The 19,057-nt window shown below is 31.2% G+C and overlaps 2 protein-coding genes across 4 annotated transcripts in view; one reads left to right on the top strand and one right to left on the bottom strand.

Moving 5' to 3' along the window:
- LOC125075638 (TLD domain-containing protein 2) overlaps nucleotides 1-15,057 on the bottom strand; it is an 89,576-nt gene extending 74,519 nt beyond the window's left edge. For 2 of the 3 annotated variants that reach the window (XM_047687373.1, XM_047687390.1), the window contains exons 1-2: nucleotides 14,923-15,056; nucleotides 8,301-8,531 (exon numbers count right to left, since the gene is read on the bottom strand). In XM_047687373.1, coding sequence (XP_047543329.1) covers nucleotides 8,301-8,437 — 137 coding nt within the window. In that variant the 5' untranslated portion in view covers nucleotides 8,438-8,531; nucleotides 14,923-15,056. Of the gene's footprint in view, nucleotides 1-8,300; nucleotides 8,532-14,922 lie in introns of all 3 variants that reach the window. The other variant, XM_047687376.1, reaches the window with a different exon arrangement.
- An 858-nt stretch (nucleotides 15,058-15,915) lies between these two features.
- On the top strand, nucleotides 15,916-17,782 carry LOC125074254 (ankyrin repeat domain-containing protein 13C). The gene has a single exon (XM_047685541.1). The coding sequence runs from the start codon at nucleotides 16,172-16,174 to the stop codon at nucleotides 17,501-17,503; it is 1,332 nt and encodes a 443-aa protein (XP_047541497.1). The 5' UTR covers nucleotides 15,916-16,171; the 3' UTR covers nucleotides 17,504-17,782.
- The last annotated feature ends 1,275 nt before the right edge of the window (nucleotides 17,783-19,057 follow it).

The following is a 19,057-nucleotide window of genomic DNA, read 5'->3' as shown; positions in this document are numbered from 1 at the left end:
AAAGTGGGACGTTTACAGGCTATACCTCTAATATGTGTAATTGTAATTATTATATTTTTCTTCAACCTAACTATTGTATTATCTGCACGATATATTCTCTGATATACTAAGAATTTATTAAAAGATAATGCCTTTTAGTGCCTGTATTAATTAGTGTAAATCAATAAAAAATATTTACTGCGGAATGTTACCAGTCTTTACTACAACAGTTACTGCAGAATGTTACTGGTCTTTTCTAGTACTGATATTATAAATGCGAAAGTTCTGTACTCGGTAATGAACTCTAAAGAAACATCGACGTCGTTTATATTGTGGAAAATGACATACAATAATAATATTTATTTTTTATTGTATTTATATTATTGTAGCCTTAAAAGAGCCGAGATGGCCCAGTGGGTAGAATACGTGCATCTTAACCGATGATTTCGGGTTCAAAGCCAGGCAGGCACCACTTAATTTTAATGTGCTAATTTGTATTTATAATTCATCTCGTGCTCGGCGGTGAAGGAAAACATCGTGAGGAAACCTGCATGTGTCTAATTTCAACGAAATTCTGCCAAATGTGTATTCCACCAAGCCGCATTGGAATATGCTCTAAGCTTTCTCCTCAAAGGGAGAGGGGGGCCTTAGCCCAGCACTGGGAAACTTACAGGCTGCTAATGTATTATGTATGTAATTGCCTTAATTTGGCTTTCTTATGTCATGTGGTCAACACTGCCCATTAAATTGGTTGAGAAAGAATTATTAATAAAGTCTTGGTAATTTGAGAAACTGGCCCACTTACCCTTCAAACCATAATACAACAATACTTAGTATTTCTGTTTGACAGTATCAATGACGAGTGGTAACCAAGCAGACGGTTGATACAGAGCCCTACCACCAAGTACATTTTTTATTTAATGTATAAATAATGCTGACGTTATTGTTAATACAATAAAATACATGATATTTTTTTAAGAAACTAACATTACTTTGATTAATTATTATCACGCGTCAATAGTTATAATATTTTCAAAAATAACAAGTATGAAGCTACGTGTTAAAGCAAAGACAAAAACATAACAGTTATTATTAATAAAAAAATCTTATGAGCCCTTTTTAATAAAAATGTCGTCAATTTAACCATAATATAAAAATAATAGACATAGCTCACGAACTTCATTATTCCTAGCAATTAGTATAATTAAATCAATGAGATTTAGTTAAAACCTTAATGACGATTGACATCAAAACATTGCATTCATTAAATTTTAATTTTTTCTGACAATTAAATTTCCAGAACTTTCTACCAAAAAGAAATACCTAAATACGTTGATGGAATAAAAAAAAATACATACCCGATAAATCCAAAAAAATTCATCCGTGAAACTAGAGCGTGCTTTTAAATATCAAACATTGTTAAACACAAATTAACACATAATAATATATCTGGTTATTATTTTAATAAATTAAACATTTCAATCAACTGCCGTATAACTTATCGACTGATTTTAAACATTATCTTGTACACGTAGCTAATTTAGCGTCGCGATAGTAATTATAATGTGTTATCATTATCAATAATATATTTGAAAATTCGAATTTATAAATCACGAATAAAGATCTACTCTTCATGTACACCGACAATTTAGATATGTTTTTATTCAAAGTCCATAATTATAATTTCGTAATACAATGTCTCTTTAACCAAAAATATATATTAAGTATAATATTATGCATTGTATACTGTATATGAAACGAATTATCTGAGGACCTGTTTTGATATCCAAAGATCCAAATCCAAATATTCTACGAGAAGTTCTAAATCAAAACCTTAATCCTTCGCCTGCAACTAGACGTCATATATTGGTAACAATTAATACTTCCACTGTTACGTAAATATCAACTCTCATCTTGATGTGACAGTTCCGAGCTGAAACAACTACGCTGTTCCAATGCTTTAGTGGATTCACATACGGCTGAATTTCTTCCGGAGCATACCGGTTTCCCCACACACATATCAGGCTCGATTATACAATAAATAATTATTTTATATATATAAATATTTAATGCGATGGTTTTCTGTACTTTCACTATATCTTTATCGCCTGACATTACCATGTATCACATATTACGATTAAAAATATTTATGAATCTTGAAGAAGTAATTATTTCCGAGAACACTTATCCTTATCATTGACTTCCTACATTCAGTCATTTATGAATTATTTTACGAAGAAACGTAAAAAAATACTAATCTGCAATACCGACGGTGCATTGCACGCAATTTCAATTAATTTAATAAGAGCTGTGATCTATTTTAAGGTTACATTAAACTGTAATTGTAAACAATTTGAAGCAATAAAATTTAAACTATCCGCATATGGAGATCTGTTTATTTCATTTCGGATTTAGTTGTTTACACAATATATCTGGAGCACTTAATTCTATCGAATTTATTGCAACAGTAGTTAAAATGATTACTCCTTAGTTCCGTGTTTAAACTGAGGACACGTGGCTAACTAACTAACTCAGAGCTCTGGCCTGAACGAACCGTTGTGTTGTTTGCGTTCTGTTCATTTTTTTAAACGGACGGACAGTAGACAAAGTATTTCTACCTGACCTAGGACACCACATACCGTAACACGATCATTATAACAAATCGTAATCACTACTATTATACACCTATATGATAGATATTATAAAATAGTTATGGTTCTCTTGCAAGAGGATGTCCTGGATTCCTTTTAGAAGTGAATGGACGGTAATCTAGCAATATCTAACACATTTATATCCATACAATCACGTATGTTTGATATTCTTCTAGTTTCCTCATTATGTTTCCCTAAACTACCGAGTACGAGAATATGGCGCCTGGATTTCAATCCGAGACAATCATTTCTTCATCAACATGTTGCATCAATATGTTTATTTTAACATGGGATCATTAACTCGGTATTTTCTGTGCATGAAAAAAAAGTTTATTCGTCAACGAATTTAAACTCATGATAACTTAATAGTCACTTATAATTACTAAACGACTTACATATTTTTAAACGTTTTCTTCATTATTGTTTGTATTGTCAATGTATTGTCAAAATACATTGCTCATCTTAAACACTCCGACTACGTTTAGTTCGACTTTACTAAAACATCGTTACAAAATATTAAAACTCCATAAACGATTTTTACATAAATTAAACATAAATCGTGAGTATTTTTAGTGACGAGGAGTAATGTTAAAACCAGCTTGTCACAATGGAATTATTTAAAAATGAAATATTTTTCTCTTCAAGGAATACCTATAAAATTTAACAAATGATACGTTTGTATTACAACCATCTATATATCAATCACATTTTACTCTGCATGAACTAATATTCGACGAATTTATTCGTATTATCCACAAACGAAATCCGACATAATACCCAAAAGATACGGATTCAATCCGCAATACACACAGTAATCACAATATACGGGGTATACCGATTGTGCAAATCTAACTCGACGTTTTATCAATACATGACGTAAATGCATCCTATTAGGACCTTGTTAAATAAGTACAAGAAAATCCCCTCGATACTCTTACAAGCACAGTAGTGCGCAGTAAGCAATGATGTATGTCAGACGGATGCGCCTGCCGAGCATCATCTCGAGAGGTGTCCAGCTGGCGCCGCCGCCAATCATTCAATTACACACTTCTCATTGCACCGCTCCGGGCATCAATTACAGAATGGACTCGAATCATCCGGAGATAACGCTTCAAACGGCGAACATGAATCCTTGCATGTTATTTTAAAGTTTCATCTTAAGTTTTAAGGGAACATGAACATGTGCCCAAAGTAAAGTAGTATTATCTGAATCACAATATATTTAATGCTGCAAGAATAATGAGAATGTATAACTCGAAAAATCCAGAAAGAAAATTCTATACATTTTGACATGTAAAACAATTTAAACTGACACAATATTTGCAGAAATCATTCTTCAAACACTTTTAAGTTATCATTTAAGATAATTCATTCTAAAGTTAAAACAGAATATGTCAGCTAAATAGGTAGGTTTGAAAAATATTTGTACGTGACTAAAAGCGCTGTCAACTGCCGTCAGTTGTGAACGTTTTGATTTCCTACAGTGAGAGTTAGCCTTGCAACATTTTTATCTTATCCATTTTCTTTGCAAATTAAATAATGGGAGCAAGCGATATCAGGCAAACATAAAAGAGGGGGCTCGCCTACATTTATCTCAGCACTCTCTTTGTTATCTGTAACATATAATGCGCAGTAGCATTTCGCCTGTCAGAACTAAAACATATAGTCTATTTCACAACACCGCTTATGAAAGTAGGTTTAGATGTCTCAGGTATATACAGCTGTGTCAATATTGACAATTTCATTAGGAAAATAATAAATCTTCATGAAGAATAATATTGCTATTAAGAAGGTTGACATCAAAGCTGTTTATAACACCATGACTAAGAAGTCGCTGGAATCGAACATTATGTGTTACTTGAATTGGAAGATTTATGTAGATTATGTCAGTGACAAATTTCTCTGAAATGATACCGTAATACGCAATACCGATAAAAAGTGTCAGTTAATCACGAATATGTTTACAACGCTTCGTAGATGTTTAAATTTCCTCGAACAAAGATATGCTAATCAGTAATCACACAATTGGATGCAATATTGATATGTAAATAAGAAAAGGGAAAATAGATACAGATGCGACAAAGGCGTAGGTGTGAAATCGATCGGTCGCGGTAGGTGGTCGATGAGACGGTTCGTTTTGTACGGCGCAAGACGCGCGTGACTCTGGTGTTACCCGTTCAATGTGACATGACCTCGTGTACTTGAGCTCGTCACGATTCTAACCCAAAGACAATGTTTCGTATGCTTTGTAACTATTCTACGTGATAAATATTATTTCAGAGTCAATGCTCTTTTTTTCTTCGGACCTTATAACTTTTATGCATAAATTATAATATCGGTTAATTGAAAGAAAAGAAAAACGAAGATTTGGTACACAGTATTCACATTAAATAATATATCATAAACATAAGTTTATTAATATTTCAAAATAAGCTGAAACGCTTTTCTGCGTGGAAATATTGTATTTGTTTTTTTTTTGTATTACCTAACAGAAACAAGTCACAAAAACATCATATATACAACTTACACCAGAAGAGACAGTTTTAGTATATAAAGCATGGCTAACAATGTCTGCCGACGGTTTTGCTTATATCTAACTAAATAATGGGGATTGGAAGTTGTTTCCGTAGGGTTCGCCATAATAGATTTGACCTAGACGTATACCCTGGATGGTGCCAAACTAAAGGTTTTTTTTCAAATGAGTGGCTGCCCTAAAGGAATATGATAGTTTCGTTGTATTTAAAGGCAGAATCTGAAGAGGCCAAAGAGGTAAGAAGCATGAGAACTTTTCAATATAGTGATACCTGACAGAGGCTTAAGAATTGCTATTGGGCTATTGACATCATACCTATGTCCATAACCGTTATCTGCATTAGTCGCTGCCTCAATGGGTACTTCTAATAACTACTTGTCAATGTATTATCTCTTATTTTTAATGCCGAGTTTGACGATACAGACTCACATTGGGATTAAATATGTCATTTTGACAATCTTATGATTAGCAGCAAATATTTTTTCATTTCAAATTGTACGTCGAGTTGTGCACATGACGTAACAGATTTTTTTACGTCAAGCTATAGAATACTTTGTACTATTCTCTGGCGTATCAATCGATGGCAAAGATCACTTGAATAACGCTGCCTTCATTGAGGCAACACATGCACAAATCTCAAATTCCTTTCATTTAAAAAAGACATTTCGAAAAATATTCCACCACGCCACTCCAATGCACTTTGATGGAGTCATAATACCGAAATTCATCCGGCGCATACTGATTCCGTCGGAATATTTTCCATCATCGTCGAGCATGAGACAAATTATAAAATCAAGTGAAACTAGTGAAAACTCAGTGGGGCTTGTCAGTTTTGAGACCAAAATATTTGTCTATTGAGCGTATATGACATTTAAATGTACATTGCGAATGAGTCTGTTATGCAAAAGAAATGTCATAAATATCGTACAATTTTCTTATTCAAACACTAGTATCATGATAGATAATAAGCACTAAGATAGACTACAATTTAAGGGAACTAGAGCGGAAGACGACTAACATAGGCTGAATTGCGAATGCAGTCCGGGAGCTACCGTAAAGACCCAACATTACATGTTTTTGCAGCAAACGTAGCTCATTTGTGATATAGATACGTAGAAGATGGGACAAAGGAAACAATGCCGGTTGATTCACCCTCCTCCTACCACTTGGTTCGCGATGGTTTGTGCCTAAACATTTTATGTCGGCCAAGGACGGCGTGGCACATGAACTACGGAGCATAGCTCTATAACAAAGAACGCTCCGGGCATGATAAGCGATGCGACTAACGCCGCGGAATTAGCAGCGTATAGTTCTCATGAGTTCTAAGACTAGCCTACTTAAAATTCACAAGCCCACTCACAGCCAACTTGAATATCTTATGATTTATTCGAAATGTTCTTCAATTTTCTAACCAATTTTAGAATTTTATTTGTTTTACTATATTTTAATACTTATACGTATGTATGTATTATTACATATATTCCGCTTGATACAGCAACAACATAGAAAACATATTAACAAAAAATATTTCCTGATTTCAAAAAGTATTAAAATAAAATAATATTCGAAATATTTGTTTCCGATCCGATCCAATATACTTAGAATTAAAAAAAAACTAATTGGAACGTAATATTATAATTATATGTATAAAAATAATAAAGTAACCTCATACCATTACGCGATAATTTAAACTTATAAAAATAAATTTGACACATTATACACGTAATAAATACCAGGGTCTCAGAAATCGGAAGTAGTAATTTAAATTAAATTAAGTTTACATAATATATACCAGAAATGCCTCAGGCACGACTGTTCATTGAGATAAGGGTCTAGTAGTTGGAGCTAATGTACACATAAAAGATCATAAAGGTTACACTACACGTACGTAAATATTTGTACCACTTATTAATATAGAGTGCTGTAGGTAGGAAACTTACTAAAACGCTTTGCTTTCAGTTACAAATGAAATCATTTCTCTGACTAAGACTGAGCTAAATTATATATAACTATTAGTTCTTCTTGATTTTGGTCATTCAATGTCAAGTAAATAATAAATTGCTCTTAAATTATTTATAAACAATTCATAACAAGGTTAATATTTCAAATGTTTTTTGAGTTAAATCACATCTGTATGTCCATCAGTTTTTTTATGTCTGAGGAGCAACAGGCAAATAGGCCACCAGGTGGCGAGTGGTCTGCAAAGATATAACATTGCCAAAACTAACTAATTTCTTACAATGTCCAAGTGTTAATTATATGGACTGCTGCCAAGTCTAAGGTACCCATAAGCCAGTTACGGGTTATACTAAGTAATATAAAAAATATAACGGGATAACTCGTTACGTATACCGATTATTTTTAAACAATTATTTTCGTATGTATTTGAAACTACACTAGTTATATATAAATTCCTTGTTTAATAATTGCGTTAAGCATAAACTTTTATATCTCGAAACAGGATATAAAAGATAGAGAGTTGGATTTGAAACAAATTGAATTCCCGTTGACAGATGCACCTCCTTTCGAAAAACAAGTATAGCCGACTTCAAGCTCTTTGCCTTGCAAATCGAATCTACAGCCAACTGATTTTGAAAATATTTTCTAGGGAAACAGCGTAACAAATTAAATAAACTATTCCTACAGTTCTGTTCTTTTCATATTTTGTTCTTCTGCGTTTCACTACTTTAATTTTGATTCGCTTCATTTATATATATGAATATACTTATTTTAAACTAAAAACGTTTTTTTTAATATTATCATTTAATAATAAAAAATACTTTTCTACTATTTTATAAGATATAAATGTTTCATTTAGCTGATTCGTAGCATATTGTGGCATATATTTCATAAATGTTTATATAAAATGTAACGCAATAGTAAAAACACGCAACGCTATTGTTGAAGATTTCAAATCATGACGACAGAATCACAATACGCTTTTAACACCGATCTAATTTCCTGACATTTTTCAGAACATTCTCAAGATGTTGTTAGAGAGCGCAGATATGAGAAAGAAAAATTATAAACCATGTTCGTAGGTAATCATGCGACACACACAAAAGCGTAAAGAGAATTCAAGAGGTGTTGGCTTCCTGTGAAAAAAAGCTTTTAGCGTAAATCAAAAGAGCACTTACTGCCAGTGAAAGGGTCCTGTGATTCCCTCCTTGAGTCGGTCCTTAAGAGAGCGCTGTCGAGAAGGTCCAGGACCGGTAGGTAGCATGCCGGCCCCGGGTGGCACGGTGGTGGATGGCGCACGCGCGGGTGACGACATCGCGAACTTTTAATAGCTGCGCCAGCGCAATATCACACGCGCTTGCACATTAATATGACATCACTGAATCGCCAAGCACCATTACAAACGCGCGCTGCAACATAACAGACCACCAAGCCACATAAATAAAGCGAAGCATCAAAACAAAAATCGAGTAGCCGAATTAAAGAAAGAAAAATCAAATGATTCTACAGAAAAAAAATAAACAAACATAAATAAGAAATGTGCAGTATATAGCGTGAAAGGTGTAACACATTAAAATATAACTATTTTTAATGCTTATCAATAGCGGATATTAATAATTTTAGTTAAAGTTCTGAATTTTTGATCGGGTATCATGAAAATAGTTTTATTTCAATATGTTGTAAACGCAAAAACAAAAAGTACGAAGTAACGAAATAATTTTAAGCATTAACAATTACAGCATTTGAAAAGAAAACTCCTCGATCATCTATATGCTATAGGTAGTTACGATGAAAAAATACGGTTGATAAATTAAATTTTAATTTATCATCATACGCCTTAAATATGTTAATAGCAATGACGCGTTACTGTATGTTTATAATAAGTACTCTTTAGATATTTTTAGGCTATCGTATTTAAATGTTTATGGACAGGTTTTGAGACGGATACTATGCAGAACATTCCATCGTTGTATCGAACAACAATAACGACATAAAAGTCACTTTATGCACGCCAAACCTGTTTACTGATGTCTTGTACACAAGTGTCGTCTACTATTATATTTTAAAGTATTTACATTATACTAAGAATTTCATTAGAAAAAGAAATTTTATGTAAACATGAAATAAATTGAAGACTACGTCTTTAAAAATTGTAAATGGAATATTATATGTTAGGACTAATAATTTTTAATTAAATTTCATAATAAACTCAATTGTCATGCGATGGTCATGAAAAAGATATCGAATATACATAAAGTATATAAATTATAATATTTTTTTAATAGTGATGTTAGTTAACGAATAATGCACAACACGTTATAAAATACTGTGGAAACTATCTCTCAGTGCGCATTACTTGCCTCTCTGTATTGATAATAACGCAACTTAATAATAAACTAAACTAAATATTATTTTCCTCTACGCGTAAATCCTATTATAAATGTTAATACATAATAGTTAATTACTTCCTCAGTCATAACACGAGACACGTCTAAGAATATATGTAACGTGTGAAAAATAAATTATGCATTTCTGCTCCAGCGCTCGTTTTTATGTACATATCCACATATTCATATTTTTGTGTGGGAGTAGCCAGTGTACCTCAAGTAAAGCTTGAGGAAACATTTTAAATCGTCGAGATAAAATATCAGAGACGCACGTATTCTATGCAATGCTTGAAACAACCATTATCTCATAACATAAACAAGTTCTGGAAGGTAAAATAATAAGAAGTAGGTACCTATGCATTTGATATTTACGTCGTACCAAGTTGTATTGTTTATTTATAAAAAATCAGGTCGATATAACTTAAAATGAATCTTTACATATGATAAAATTAAGCTACATTCTTGATTCTACTTCCTTAAATCGTATAAACATCATGTAGTAAGGGGATATGATTTTATTTTAAACCTTGTAGGTAACACATATTTCAATAATAAAATATGCCTATTTGCTACTGAAGTAAATTTAAAAGGGCAATCTATCTTAATAAATTCAACTTAGTATTCATACAAGGGACTGCATACTCGTATTCAATGTCTAACAAATTTATGATGTCGTCACACCATTGTGCAACGTCCGCCCGCGACAATCCATTATCTGACACCACTTCCTCTTGTCGTGCAATATTCTTGAAGACCCATTTCAACTTAAAGCAATTTGTATTACGTACATCTAAGTGCAAAGATAAGATGTACCACACACATTAAACATATTGGAGCATACAGCAAAGAACAGGTATAAAAAAAGATTTTTTTGTTTAGGTTTAGGATTTATCTCTTGACACAACCGAGCGAATTTTAATCGATTTGACTTCGACTGTTTATGTTGAAGACAACTGCATAATACTTTAATATGTTGATTTCAGTCGAATAAACAACATATCTTTGCAGCTCAAAAAGATAAAAATAGTTAAAATAAATCAAATTTCCTTATTTTGATTTGTAGAATAACTTCATTATATTTCTCTTGCTATGAGTTCAAAATTTAAGTTTGTACAATTATGTATGTTTAGTTACGATTACAGTAAAAACCGGGCGACAGCAAGAGAAGGCAGGTATCGATCGGCCCTAACCTCAGCCCGCGGCGCCCCCGCCCTCACTAGCCCGCGTGCCTTACGTAAGTCCAGCTGATCGCACCCACCCTGTAACCTTGGCAACGAGCTCCGAGCACGCGCTTTTATACATAGTTGAAAACATTCTTCTCTTCGAGGTGTTAAATATCTAGTAAAAAATCTATTTAGTTCAGAATAATCATGTTTCTTTCGTTTATCAAATATATAAATACATACATAAGACTTCAATACATAAAAGGGGGTTAGATAGAGACAACAGCTCATCCTACCCTACAATGCACTTCAGTTAATTTACATATTAACCTACTTAATACTACAAGTTCTTGACTAGTTACATTAGATAAAACAAACGATTTATCGACTCCGTGGAAATGTTTCGCGGTAAACGCAGTTAATATCGTCGGTAGTTTTATATAACAATCAATATATTAATTACATAAAATAATTAAATGAATTAAAATATTTAAGTTACTGAGACCCTTTTTATAGTCGTTTCCAAAAAGTTTAGGTTACATACAAGTACTTCATCGAATCGAAAGCAGCGGAAACTGACAACTGAACACAAAAAAATAACAAAAATCATCTCCTAACTACGTTGCAAAATAGGATTGACTTTTTCCTTTATTCGATAAGACTTCTATACAACACTTACGTATTGGCTAGAGTACATGAAAGTGAGTTTGCTTCCTTATAGAGAAATTCCGTAAATGTTAAAAACCAAACAATCTATTTCGTTAAAATATAACCGCAAAACTATATCGAATACTTTGATACCAAAGCTAATACAAATCTTACCATATTAGCATTTGGTTTAAAGACTCAATATGCCCGTAGACTTTCACGAATTATTTTCATTTTCGATTATAATAATTGTAGTTCAAATAATATATTATGTCATACAATTATATATTTATAATTTTACGGACTTATTTTAAAATATTAGGTATACAACTAACAAAATCAAACGTTCACATGTCGCTCTTATATCACATAACATAAACTAAAACATCAATGCCTAATACTTTCTTTGCTTCTATTTATTTACAATGAGTTGCATCATGATTGAATAGGTCATGTTTAACTAAACAGATGATTCTAACGATACTAAGTGATAACAATGGTTCTATTTTTTTAATATGATTAAAATAATAAATGGTAATGAAAACATCCCTAATATGTTAGATGACTGATTTTATGTGCAGAAGCATCTAGTGTGGTCCATGCATCGATGCAACGAACCAATGTGCGAATTTCGCATGAAGAAGCGCTGACGGTGGGTAAAACGGCATATCGCGCACACGTCTACTTCGATGGCTGGAAACGTGCAACTGTACGAAAGAGAAGAGCGGCGCGGGGAGCGCGGTGTAGGCGGCGCATGACGATGGCGCCCGACGTGGGCCTCACCCTTTCGCCTCCTCTTTATAATCACTGAACGATTTATCGACATCGTTGAAATTTACAATGTCGCCAATAAAATTTATCATAATAAAATATGATAATTAAGCTGTTTTGAAATGACATGATATAAAGATTAACAACAAAAAAATAGCTAAATGCTAATACTGAATTATATTATTTAATACTCTATCTCAATAGCAAATTGTGATTGATGAATAATAAGACAGTATTTCTCGATGATATCGTTGTTATTTTAAAAATACGCTGAACTGTATTTGCAACACAAACGTAATATTTAATTTTATTCAATTTTAAATTAGAAAACAGGTCAATATAAAAGTTTCATTGAAAAAAGTATGGTGTGTTAAATCGGAACAAAAAATCTTTATAATTTTGTAATGATAATTTTTTCTTTTACGTACATCAGTCCTACTCAGACGATTTTTATAAAAAAATATACAAATAGCAGCAAAGAAATGAAACACTGAAATGAATAAATAACGTAGACACTACTTATACATTTATAGTTTCCGCCAAGACAACGAGCTGTGTCAATTCTTACATAGGTCAGTATAAATATTGATTTTTAAATTACCTACATTTCCTTGCATCAATGGTTTAGTAGCTCGTATTTAGACCATCGATTTTATCACATCGATTTACTCTACTTTGCAACACCCAATACAATAATGATGGAAGTTAATTTTACTACAATATACTTACTAAAATTTGGGGGACAACAATTAACAGAAATATTTTCAGACATAAGACATTACATACACGAGAAGCACAAGCAGATAAGATAATATATATGGATACTTTTTGATCAATTTGAGCACTGGATTGAAAGTACATTTTTTTGATTTTTCAATTTGTTTTTTATTTAGATATTTGCTTATGAATAGGTATTTTATTACATTTACAAAATTAAGTTGGATATCAGGATTGAGGAGCTTCTACCTTAGCTCGGTTATCTTTTCTACTTTCGTTCGACTGAATGTTGACATTTAACATGACAAAATTATCAGTATATCTTTTAAAATTCCATGTACAGCAGATCGATTTCAAATCTAGAAAGGAAACCGTGACGTATTTTTCAACATGTAGTATGAACAAAATTCACGTGAGGTATTACTTTTTCCAAAATCTCAAGATGGAAACCGTAACAACATCCGTGTCGCACTATACGATCTGTAAATTCGTACCAATTGCTCATACATGTTAGGGCACATTTTAGCCCTTTCCTTTGCAGACAATCATTTAATATATCTGAATGTTCTGGTCGATATAATTCCAATAAAATAACATGTTACATAATAAACTAAATTGAAAATAGTGCCCAACAAATAAAATTCGAAAGAAGTTATTTAATTAATAAAATGTTATATATTAGAATACGAAAAAAGTCCAAGTAAGCCTAGAATTGTTGCGAATTATATAACACTTTTAATGACACACATAGTATAACAAAAGACGATTGAAAAAATTAGACCACTGAAGACATTAAAGAAACTACACATAATATTTCAATTTCATACTGAAGCATGATATTGAAAAATATGTGAACTGAAATGTTTTTTTAATTATACATATAATATTGCTTTATAAAATGATGTTCTGAAATGTACAAACGTGTAAATTATTATCGTTAGGCTGTGGGTGCAATAAACCTGCATCTCGATTCATGCGTCTGATTCCAGTGATTAAGACTTTTATTTTTTTATTCAATAATATTTCTTGGAAGCAGCCTGCTTATGTCATATGTTGTAATAAAACTATATTTAAAACAAATGTGGCCATGGATTTTTTTTAAATAATATGACTTTTAAATTCAATTACTTTAAATTTGAAAATTTGGATGTGGTCATCTTTCTAATAGCATTTCTAATAATACAGGTTAATAGGGTAAATTGTAAAATGGATGATAAACACGTAAAATGTAATCTGTAAAAATATTGAATTAACTAGAAAAGTATTCGTTTTTTTTTACTTTAATAATTTAAAAGGCAGATATAAATATTTAGAATAAAAGAAAATCACGGAGATTTCACTTGTATTTCTCTATTAGAAGATAACAAAAGGTTCATTATCAGCCAGGTTCAACAAACACAAAAATAAAATTGTTATCAGTATTGTGACAGACATCTGTTTGGAAGCTCATTATGTTAACATCATGTAGATTTACAGATATAATAATTATTCGACGTTAAGAATTTACATTATAAATAACAAACTAATTAATATAATTAGAAGGAACTTTATAGCTTTTTTAATCACTTACCAACTCTTATGGATTTTTTTATCTTTTTAAAACCTTGACATTTATTACAAGCTTGTTATAATTGTTATTGATAAAACAGACTCGATGTATACAACAATGTTTGCTTCTTATTGATAATACATGTAATGAAATATTCAGAGATGATTTTAAAAATAACATGTCTGTTTTGCATATATGTATATTGTAAAATAATTCAGGAGGCAAATGATGAACTTACTTTCTAAATGATATATAAAAAATAAATATTTTTAGTATTTATTATCTCTATATCATTCCATAGCAGATTTATATTTAAGAAAAAATATGTACTTTCTAGAAACTATTACTAAGATTAAAAAATACTCAAAATATTAATGAGGTTTTATAAATAATTAAAATACATAATAAGTTTTATTTTAATTTTATTAGTCATATTGATAATTAATTTATGTTTTAATACTGTATTTTTTAAATTTTTTCTCTTAGTCAACATTTATGTATTTAGTTTTTTCTTATATTTACATATCAGTAACAAAAATATTGTAGTGCTCAAAAGTATACTTACATGTTTTTATAATTTGAGGAACTGCTGACGACAATAACAATCACACTAAAATGATAATCAAGTCAGTAAAGCAAAAACATTTTATCCTTGCACCGGTTCATTCGAAATAACATAAAATACTAAATTTATAAAAGCACTTTTTAATAGTATGAATAGATTCAAATCAAAAATATTATTTTTTTAGTCGCAAAACATTAATGATCAATATATAATTTTAAAATCAAATTGTATCAATCCGGTAACTTTATTTACAATAAAACAAAGAAAGTCAATGCTTAAATTTTAAACAAATAAATTCGAATACATTTTATAACACAAAGTTATTAAGGTATTTTAACTTGATAAATTGCACTTTTTAAGCAGAAGTCAATAAAAACTAACAGGATTACAGGAACTATATACTTCTGCGCGTATTTGTCAAATTGTCAATTTTTCTCACACTCAAACTACGCTTTTGTCGCTTTTAAAAACAAGGGGTGTAAGAGCCATCTAGTTTGAGTACTGTGCATTTATGCAAACGGTTTTGAAACGTAAATCCCTACCTTCTATGTATCCTATAAAGAATGAGAACTTAAATGAAAAAAAGGTAACGATAAATGCTACCATTCCACGCGGTCTGGATTTGTACAGTAACCATTTTTAATTCATATTTGTATATATGTTATGACTTCATGTTAATTTTTACGATAATTTAATTTTATATATTATGAACAAAAATAAAATTTCTAAATAAAAAAATAAAATTAGAAGAAATAAGAAAAAAATAAAAGAACAGTAAGAGATATTTATATTACTCACAAAAGACATATGATTTTTAATTGCTAAAACAATCATTACATTCAATCATATAACTTGATTGTAACTGCTTGTATTGATTGTCGATTTGACGCAAGTTTTACGCCCAGTTGCCATTAGCGTCATCTTATTCGCATCCATAGAGTAGATATACCTCCTTAAAACCTTAAATGTCAATACGTCATTGTCAGTCAAACTTGCAATTTCTATGATGTATATAATTGATTAATTTTTTTTTCTTTCTTTAAATTAATAAGATGTTCCTGTCCTAAATTAGGAAGTAATAAGAAATATTTTATTACTTAAAACACATCTACCATTTAATAAGAATAATTCAAAATGTAAATGCAATATTTCTACCTTAATCTTATCTGATCGATTAGATCAGCCTTTGTATTGTTTTTGGAGTAATTATATATTGATAGTGATGATTTAAACAAATCGTACATGCGAAATGTCTACCCTGATTTGTAATGGTGAAGCTGAAACATATCCACTTCATGAATGCGTTTTCATTGGAGATGTTCGAAAGCTGTCTTCGTTACTGAGATTTAACGATGTGACGCGAAAAGATAAACATGGGAATACTGCTTTACATCTAGCAGTAATGCTAGGTCGCAAAGATTGTGTACAACTGCTGTTGGCTCATGGCGCGCCCGTTAAAGTGAAAAATCTTGCTGGTTGGTCACCACTTGCAGAAGCAACTAGCTATGGGGATCGTCAAACGATTTCGTCTCTCGTTCGTAAACTTAAGCAACAAGCACGTGAACAGATGGAGTGTAGAAGACCAGATCTCATTAGAGCTTTGTCTCAGATACAGAACTTTTATATGGAATTGAAGTGGGACTTTCATTCTTGGGTGCCATTGGTGTCCAGAATATTACCCTCGGATGTGTGTAAGATTTATAAATCTGGATCAGGAATCAGATTGGATACAACCTTGGTTGATTTTACAGACATGAAGTGGGAGAGGGGTGACATATCTTTTATTTTCCAAGGAGAAAAACCACCAAGCGAATCACTAACTGTGCTTGATAACAAAGTCAAAGTATTTCAAAAAGTTCGTTATGAAGAAACTGAAAATGAGATTGAAGATGAGGTGGACATAATAATGTCTAGTGATATTTTAGCTGCACAAATGTCCACTAAAGGTATTTCATTTGCAAGAGCTCAGTCAGGCTGGATTTTCCGTGAAGACCGTAAAGAGACTGTGGCTGGTCTATATAAGAGTGATATTTATACAATTACAGGTCTTGTATTGGAGTCACGGAAAAGGAGAGAACATTTGTCTACTGATGATTTGCAAAAGAATAAAGCTATCATAGAGAGTTTGACTAAAGGTAATACCCAACATTTAGATACAAATGGAGAGCCTGTAAGGCGAGCTTCTTTGAACCCTCCTCCTGAGAGTGGCATTGATTGGGAAACATACATATCATCACCTGTCGGTCAATATCCTAGCTTGGGGAGGGAACTTGTGTACAAGGAATCATCTAGAAATTTTCGAGCTACTATAGCCATGAGTGATGATTTCCCTTTAAGTGTAGATATGCTTTTGAATGTACTTGAAGTGATTGCTCCCTTTAAACACTTTGCCAAATTACGACAATTTGTTGCTATGAAATTACCTAAAGGATTTCCAGTAAAAATAGACATCCCAATTCTTCCAACTGTTACTGCAAAGATAACATTTCAAAAATTTGATTTTCGTGATGATATACCTGATGATTTGTTTATTATACCAGAAGACTATGTTGAAGATCCGTTACGTTTTCCTGATTTATGACGCTTTGATATTCTAACACTGTTTCAAATTAGTGAAAGACCGATATGGAAACGTGAAGTTAAGTGTGGTCGGGTACGGCGCACCCTTAGTGATAAGCACTACAACAGGTCTACACATGGCCTTCTCACTATTGAGATTCCAATGTTATTTGGCCTTGGTAGTTCTTATTCCAGCCATTACATTCTCTTTGTTGAGTAGAGAAAAATAATATTGATTGGTAAATTTTGTGGTGAATTGTCATGTATTTATGTTAAATAAATGTTTTTATCTTCATTTATAGATACATTTTTTAATTTTTTGTAATATTATTACAAGTTTTCAATATTATTAGTTAAATCATATTATGGATGATTAAAAATTATTTATTTCAATTAATTGATTTAATAATTTTAATGTGTTATTAAATATTTATTAAATTATATATACTTTAGTTTAGGCCATACAGTCTTGTAAACTTTTATTTATACAAATTAGACAATTTTAGAATAAGATGTTACCCCAATACAAGATGGCCTGAATCTAACACACTTAACAAACACTAGGCCTATTTTAAATTATAATGAGGTGTATTTACCATGTTCACTTTAAATGTTGCAGCACACATTGCAGCCACGATAATTTATTTCCGGAACTTGATACTTCAATTACTTTTTGTATAAAAAAATTATAAATAGATTGTTAATATTTTTAAATAATAAAATTTGTTTTATACAGAATGTTTACTTAAACTATGCTATATTTTAAAGTATTGTCACTGCGGCGCCCTCTGCGTGAAAAAATAAAACATACACCTCATTTTAAAAGTTCCTGCAATATGCGTGTAGATCATGAATTTCACTTAATATTCTCTTATTTCAAATGACAATGTTTTATTCGTAGATCATTAGATAATATAATTAGTAGTGAATGGAATTTAATATGATGTATTTGTCAGTGTTAGAGATTTACTTCTATGTACCACTCGGATCAGTGATATCACTGATACCAGCCCAATCATTTCAAAGTCCTTGTGCCTTCTGGATTTCTTATTTGTAGTGTGGTGTTGTAAAGAATGTTGCTAATCATTTAAAAACAAAAAAGACCTTTAGAAGTTATTTATAAATGTTTAATATAATGTCATATCCAAATTAGCACATTACTATAAAGTAGAAAATGACTCACATAGTAAATGTACCTGTATAACTAATATCAATTTTGTGAATATATTAATGTATAAAAATGCATTGTAGCTATTTGACAATAATGTACGAATCCCACCTAATACGCCGTTTAAAAATATATTTTTCTTGCCCATAGTTTACTACTATCTTTATTTTGAAAGATCTTATATATATATATATATGTATATGTGCTGAAAATTCAATGGTATTAAGAATTTTGAAATGTTGCAATAAATCTTAAAAACAATAGCTTAATTTTTTCTTTTCGATCAAAATGTATTAAAAACTCCCTCATAAGAATTTAGTTTTGACTATGATTTAAAAGAATATGATGTTTTTATCTAAATTTTATTGAATGTTAAGGATTATTTTAGTAGACTATATAAATATGTAC

This window comes from Vanessa atalanta, chromosome 2, assembly GCF_905147765.1.
Source record: "Vanessa atalanta chromosome 2, ilVanAtal1.2, whole genome shotgun sequence".
NCBI lineage: Eukaryota > Metazoa > Arthropoda > Insecta > Lepidoptera > Nymphalidae > Vanessa > Vanessa atalanta.
Note: the sequence above shows the minus strand (reverse complement) of the source record. Positions and strands in the feature narration are given on the sequence as shown.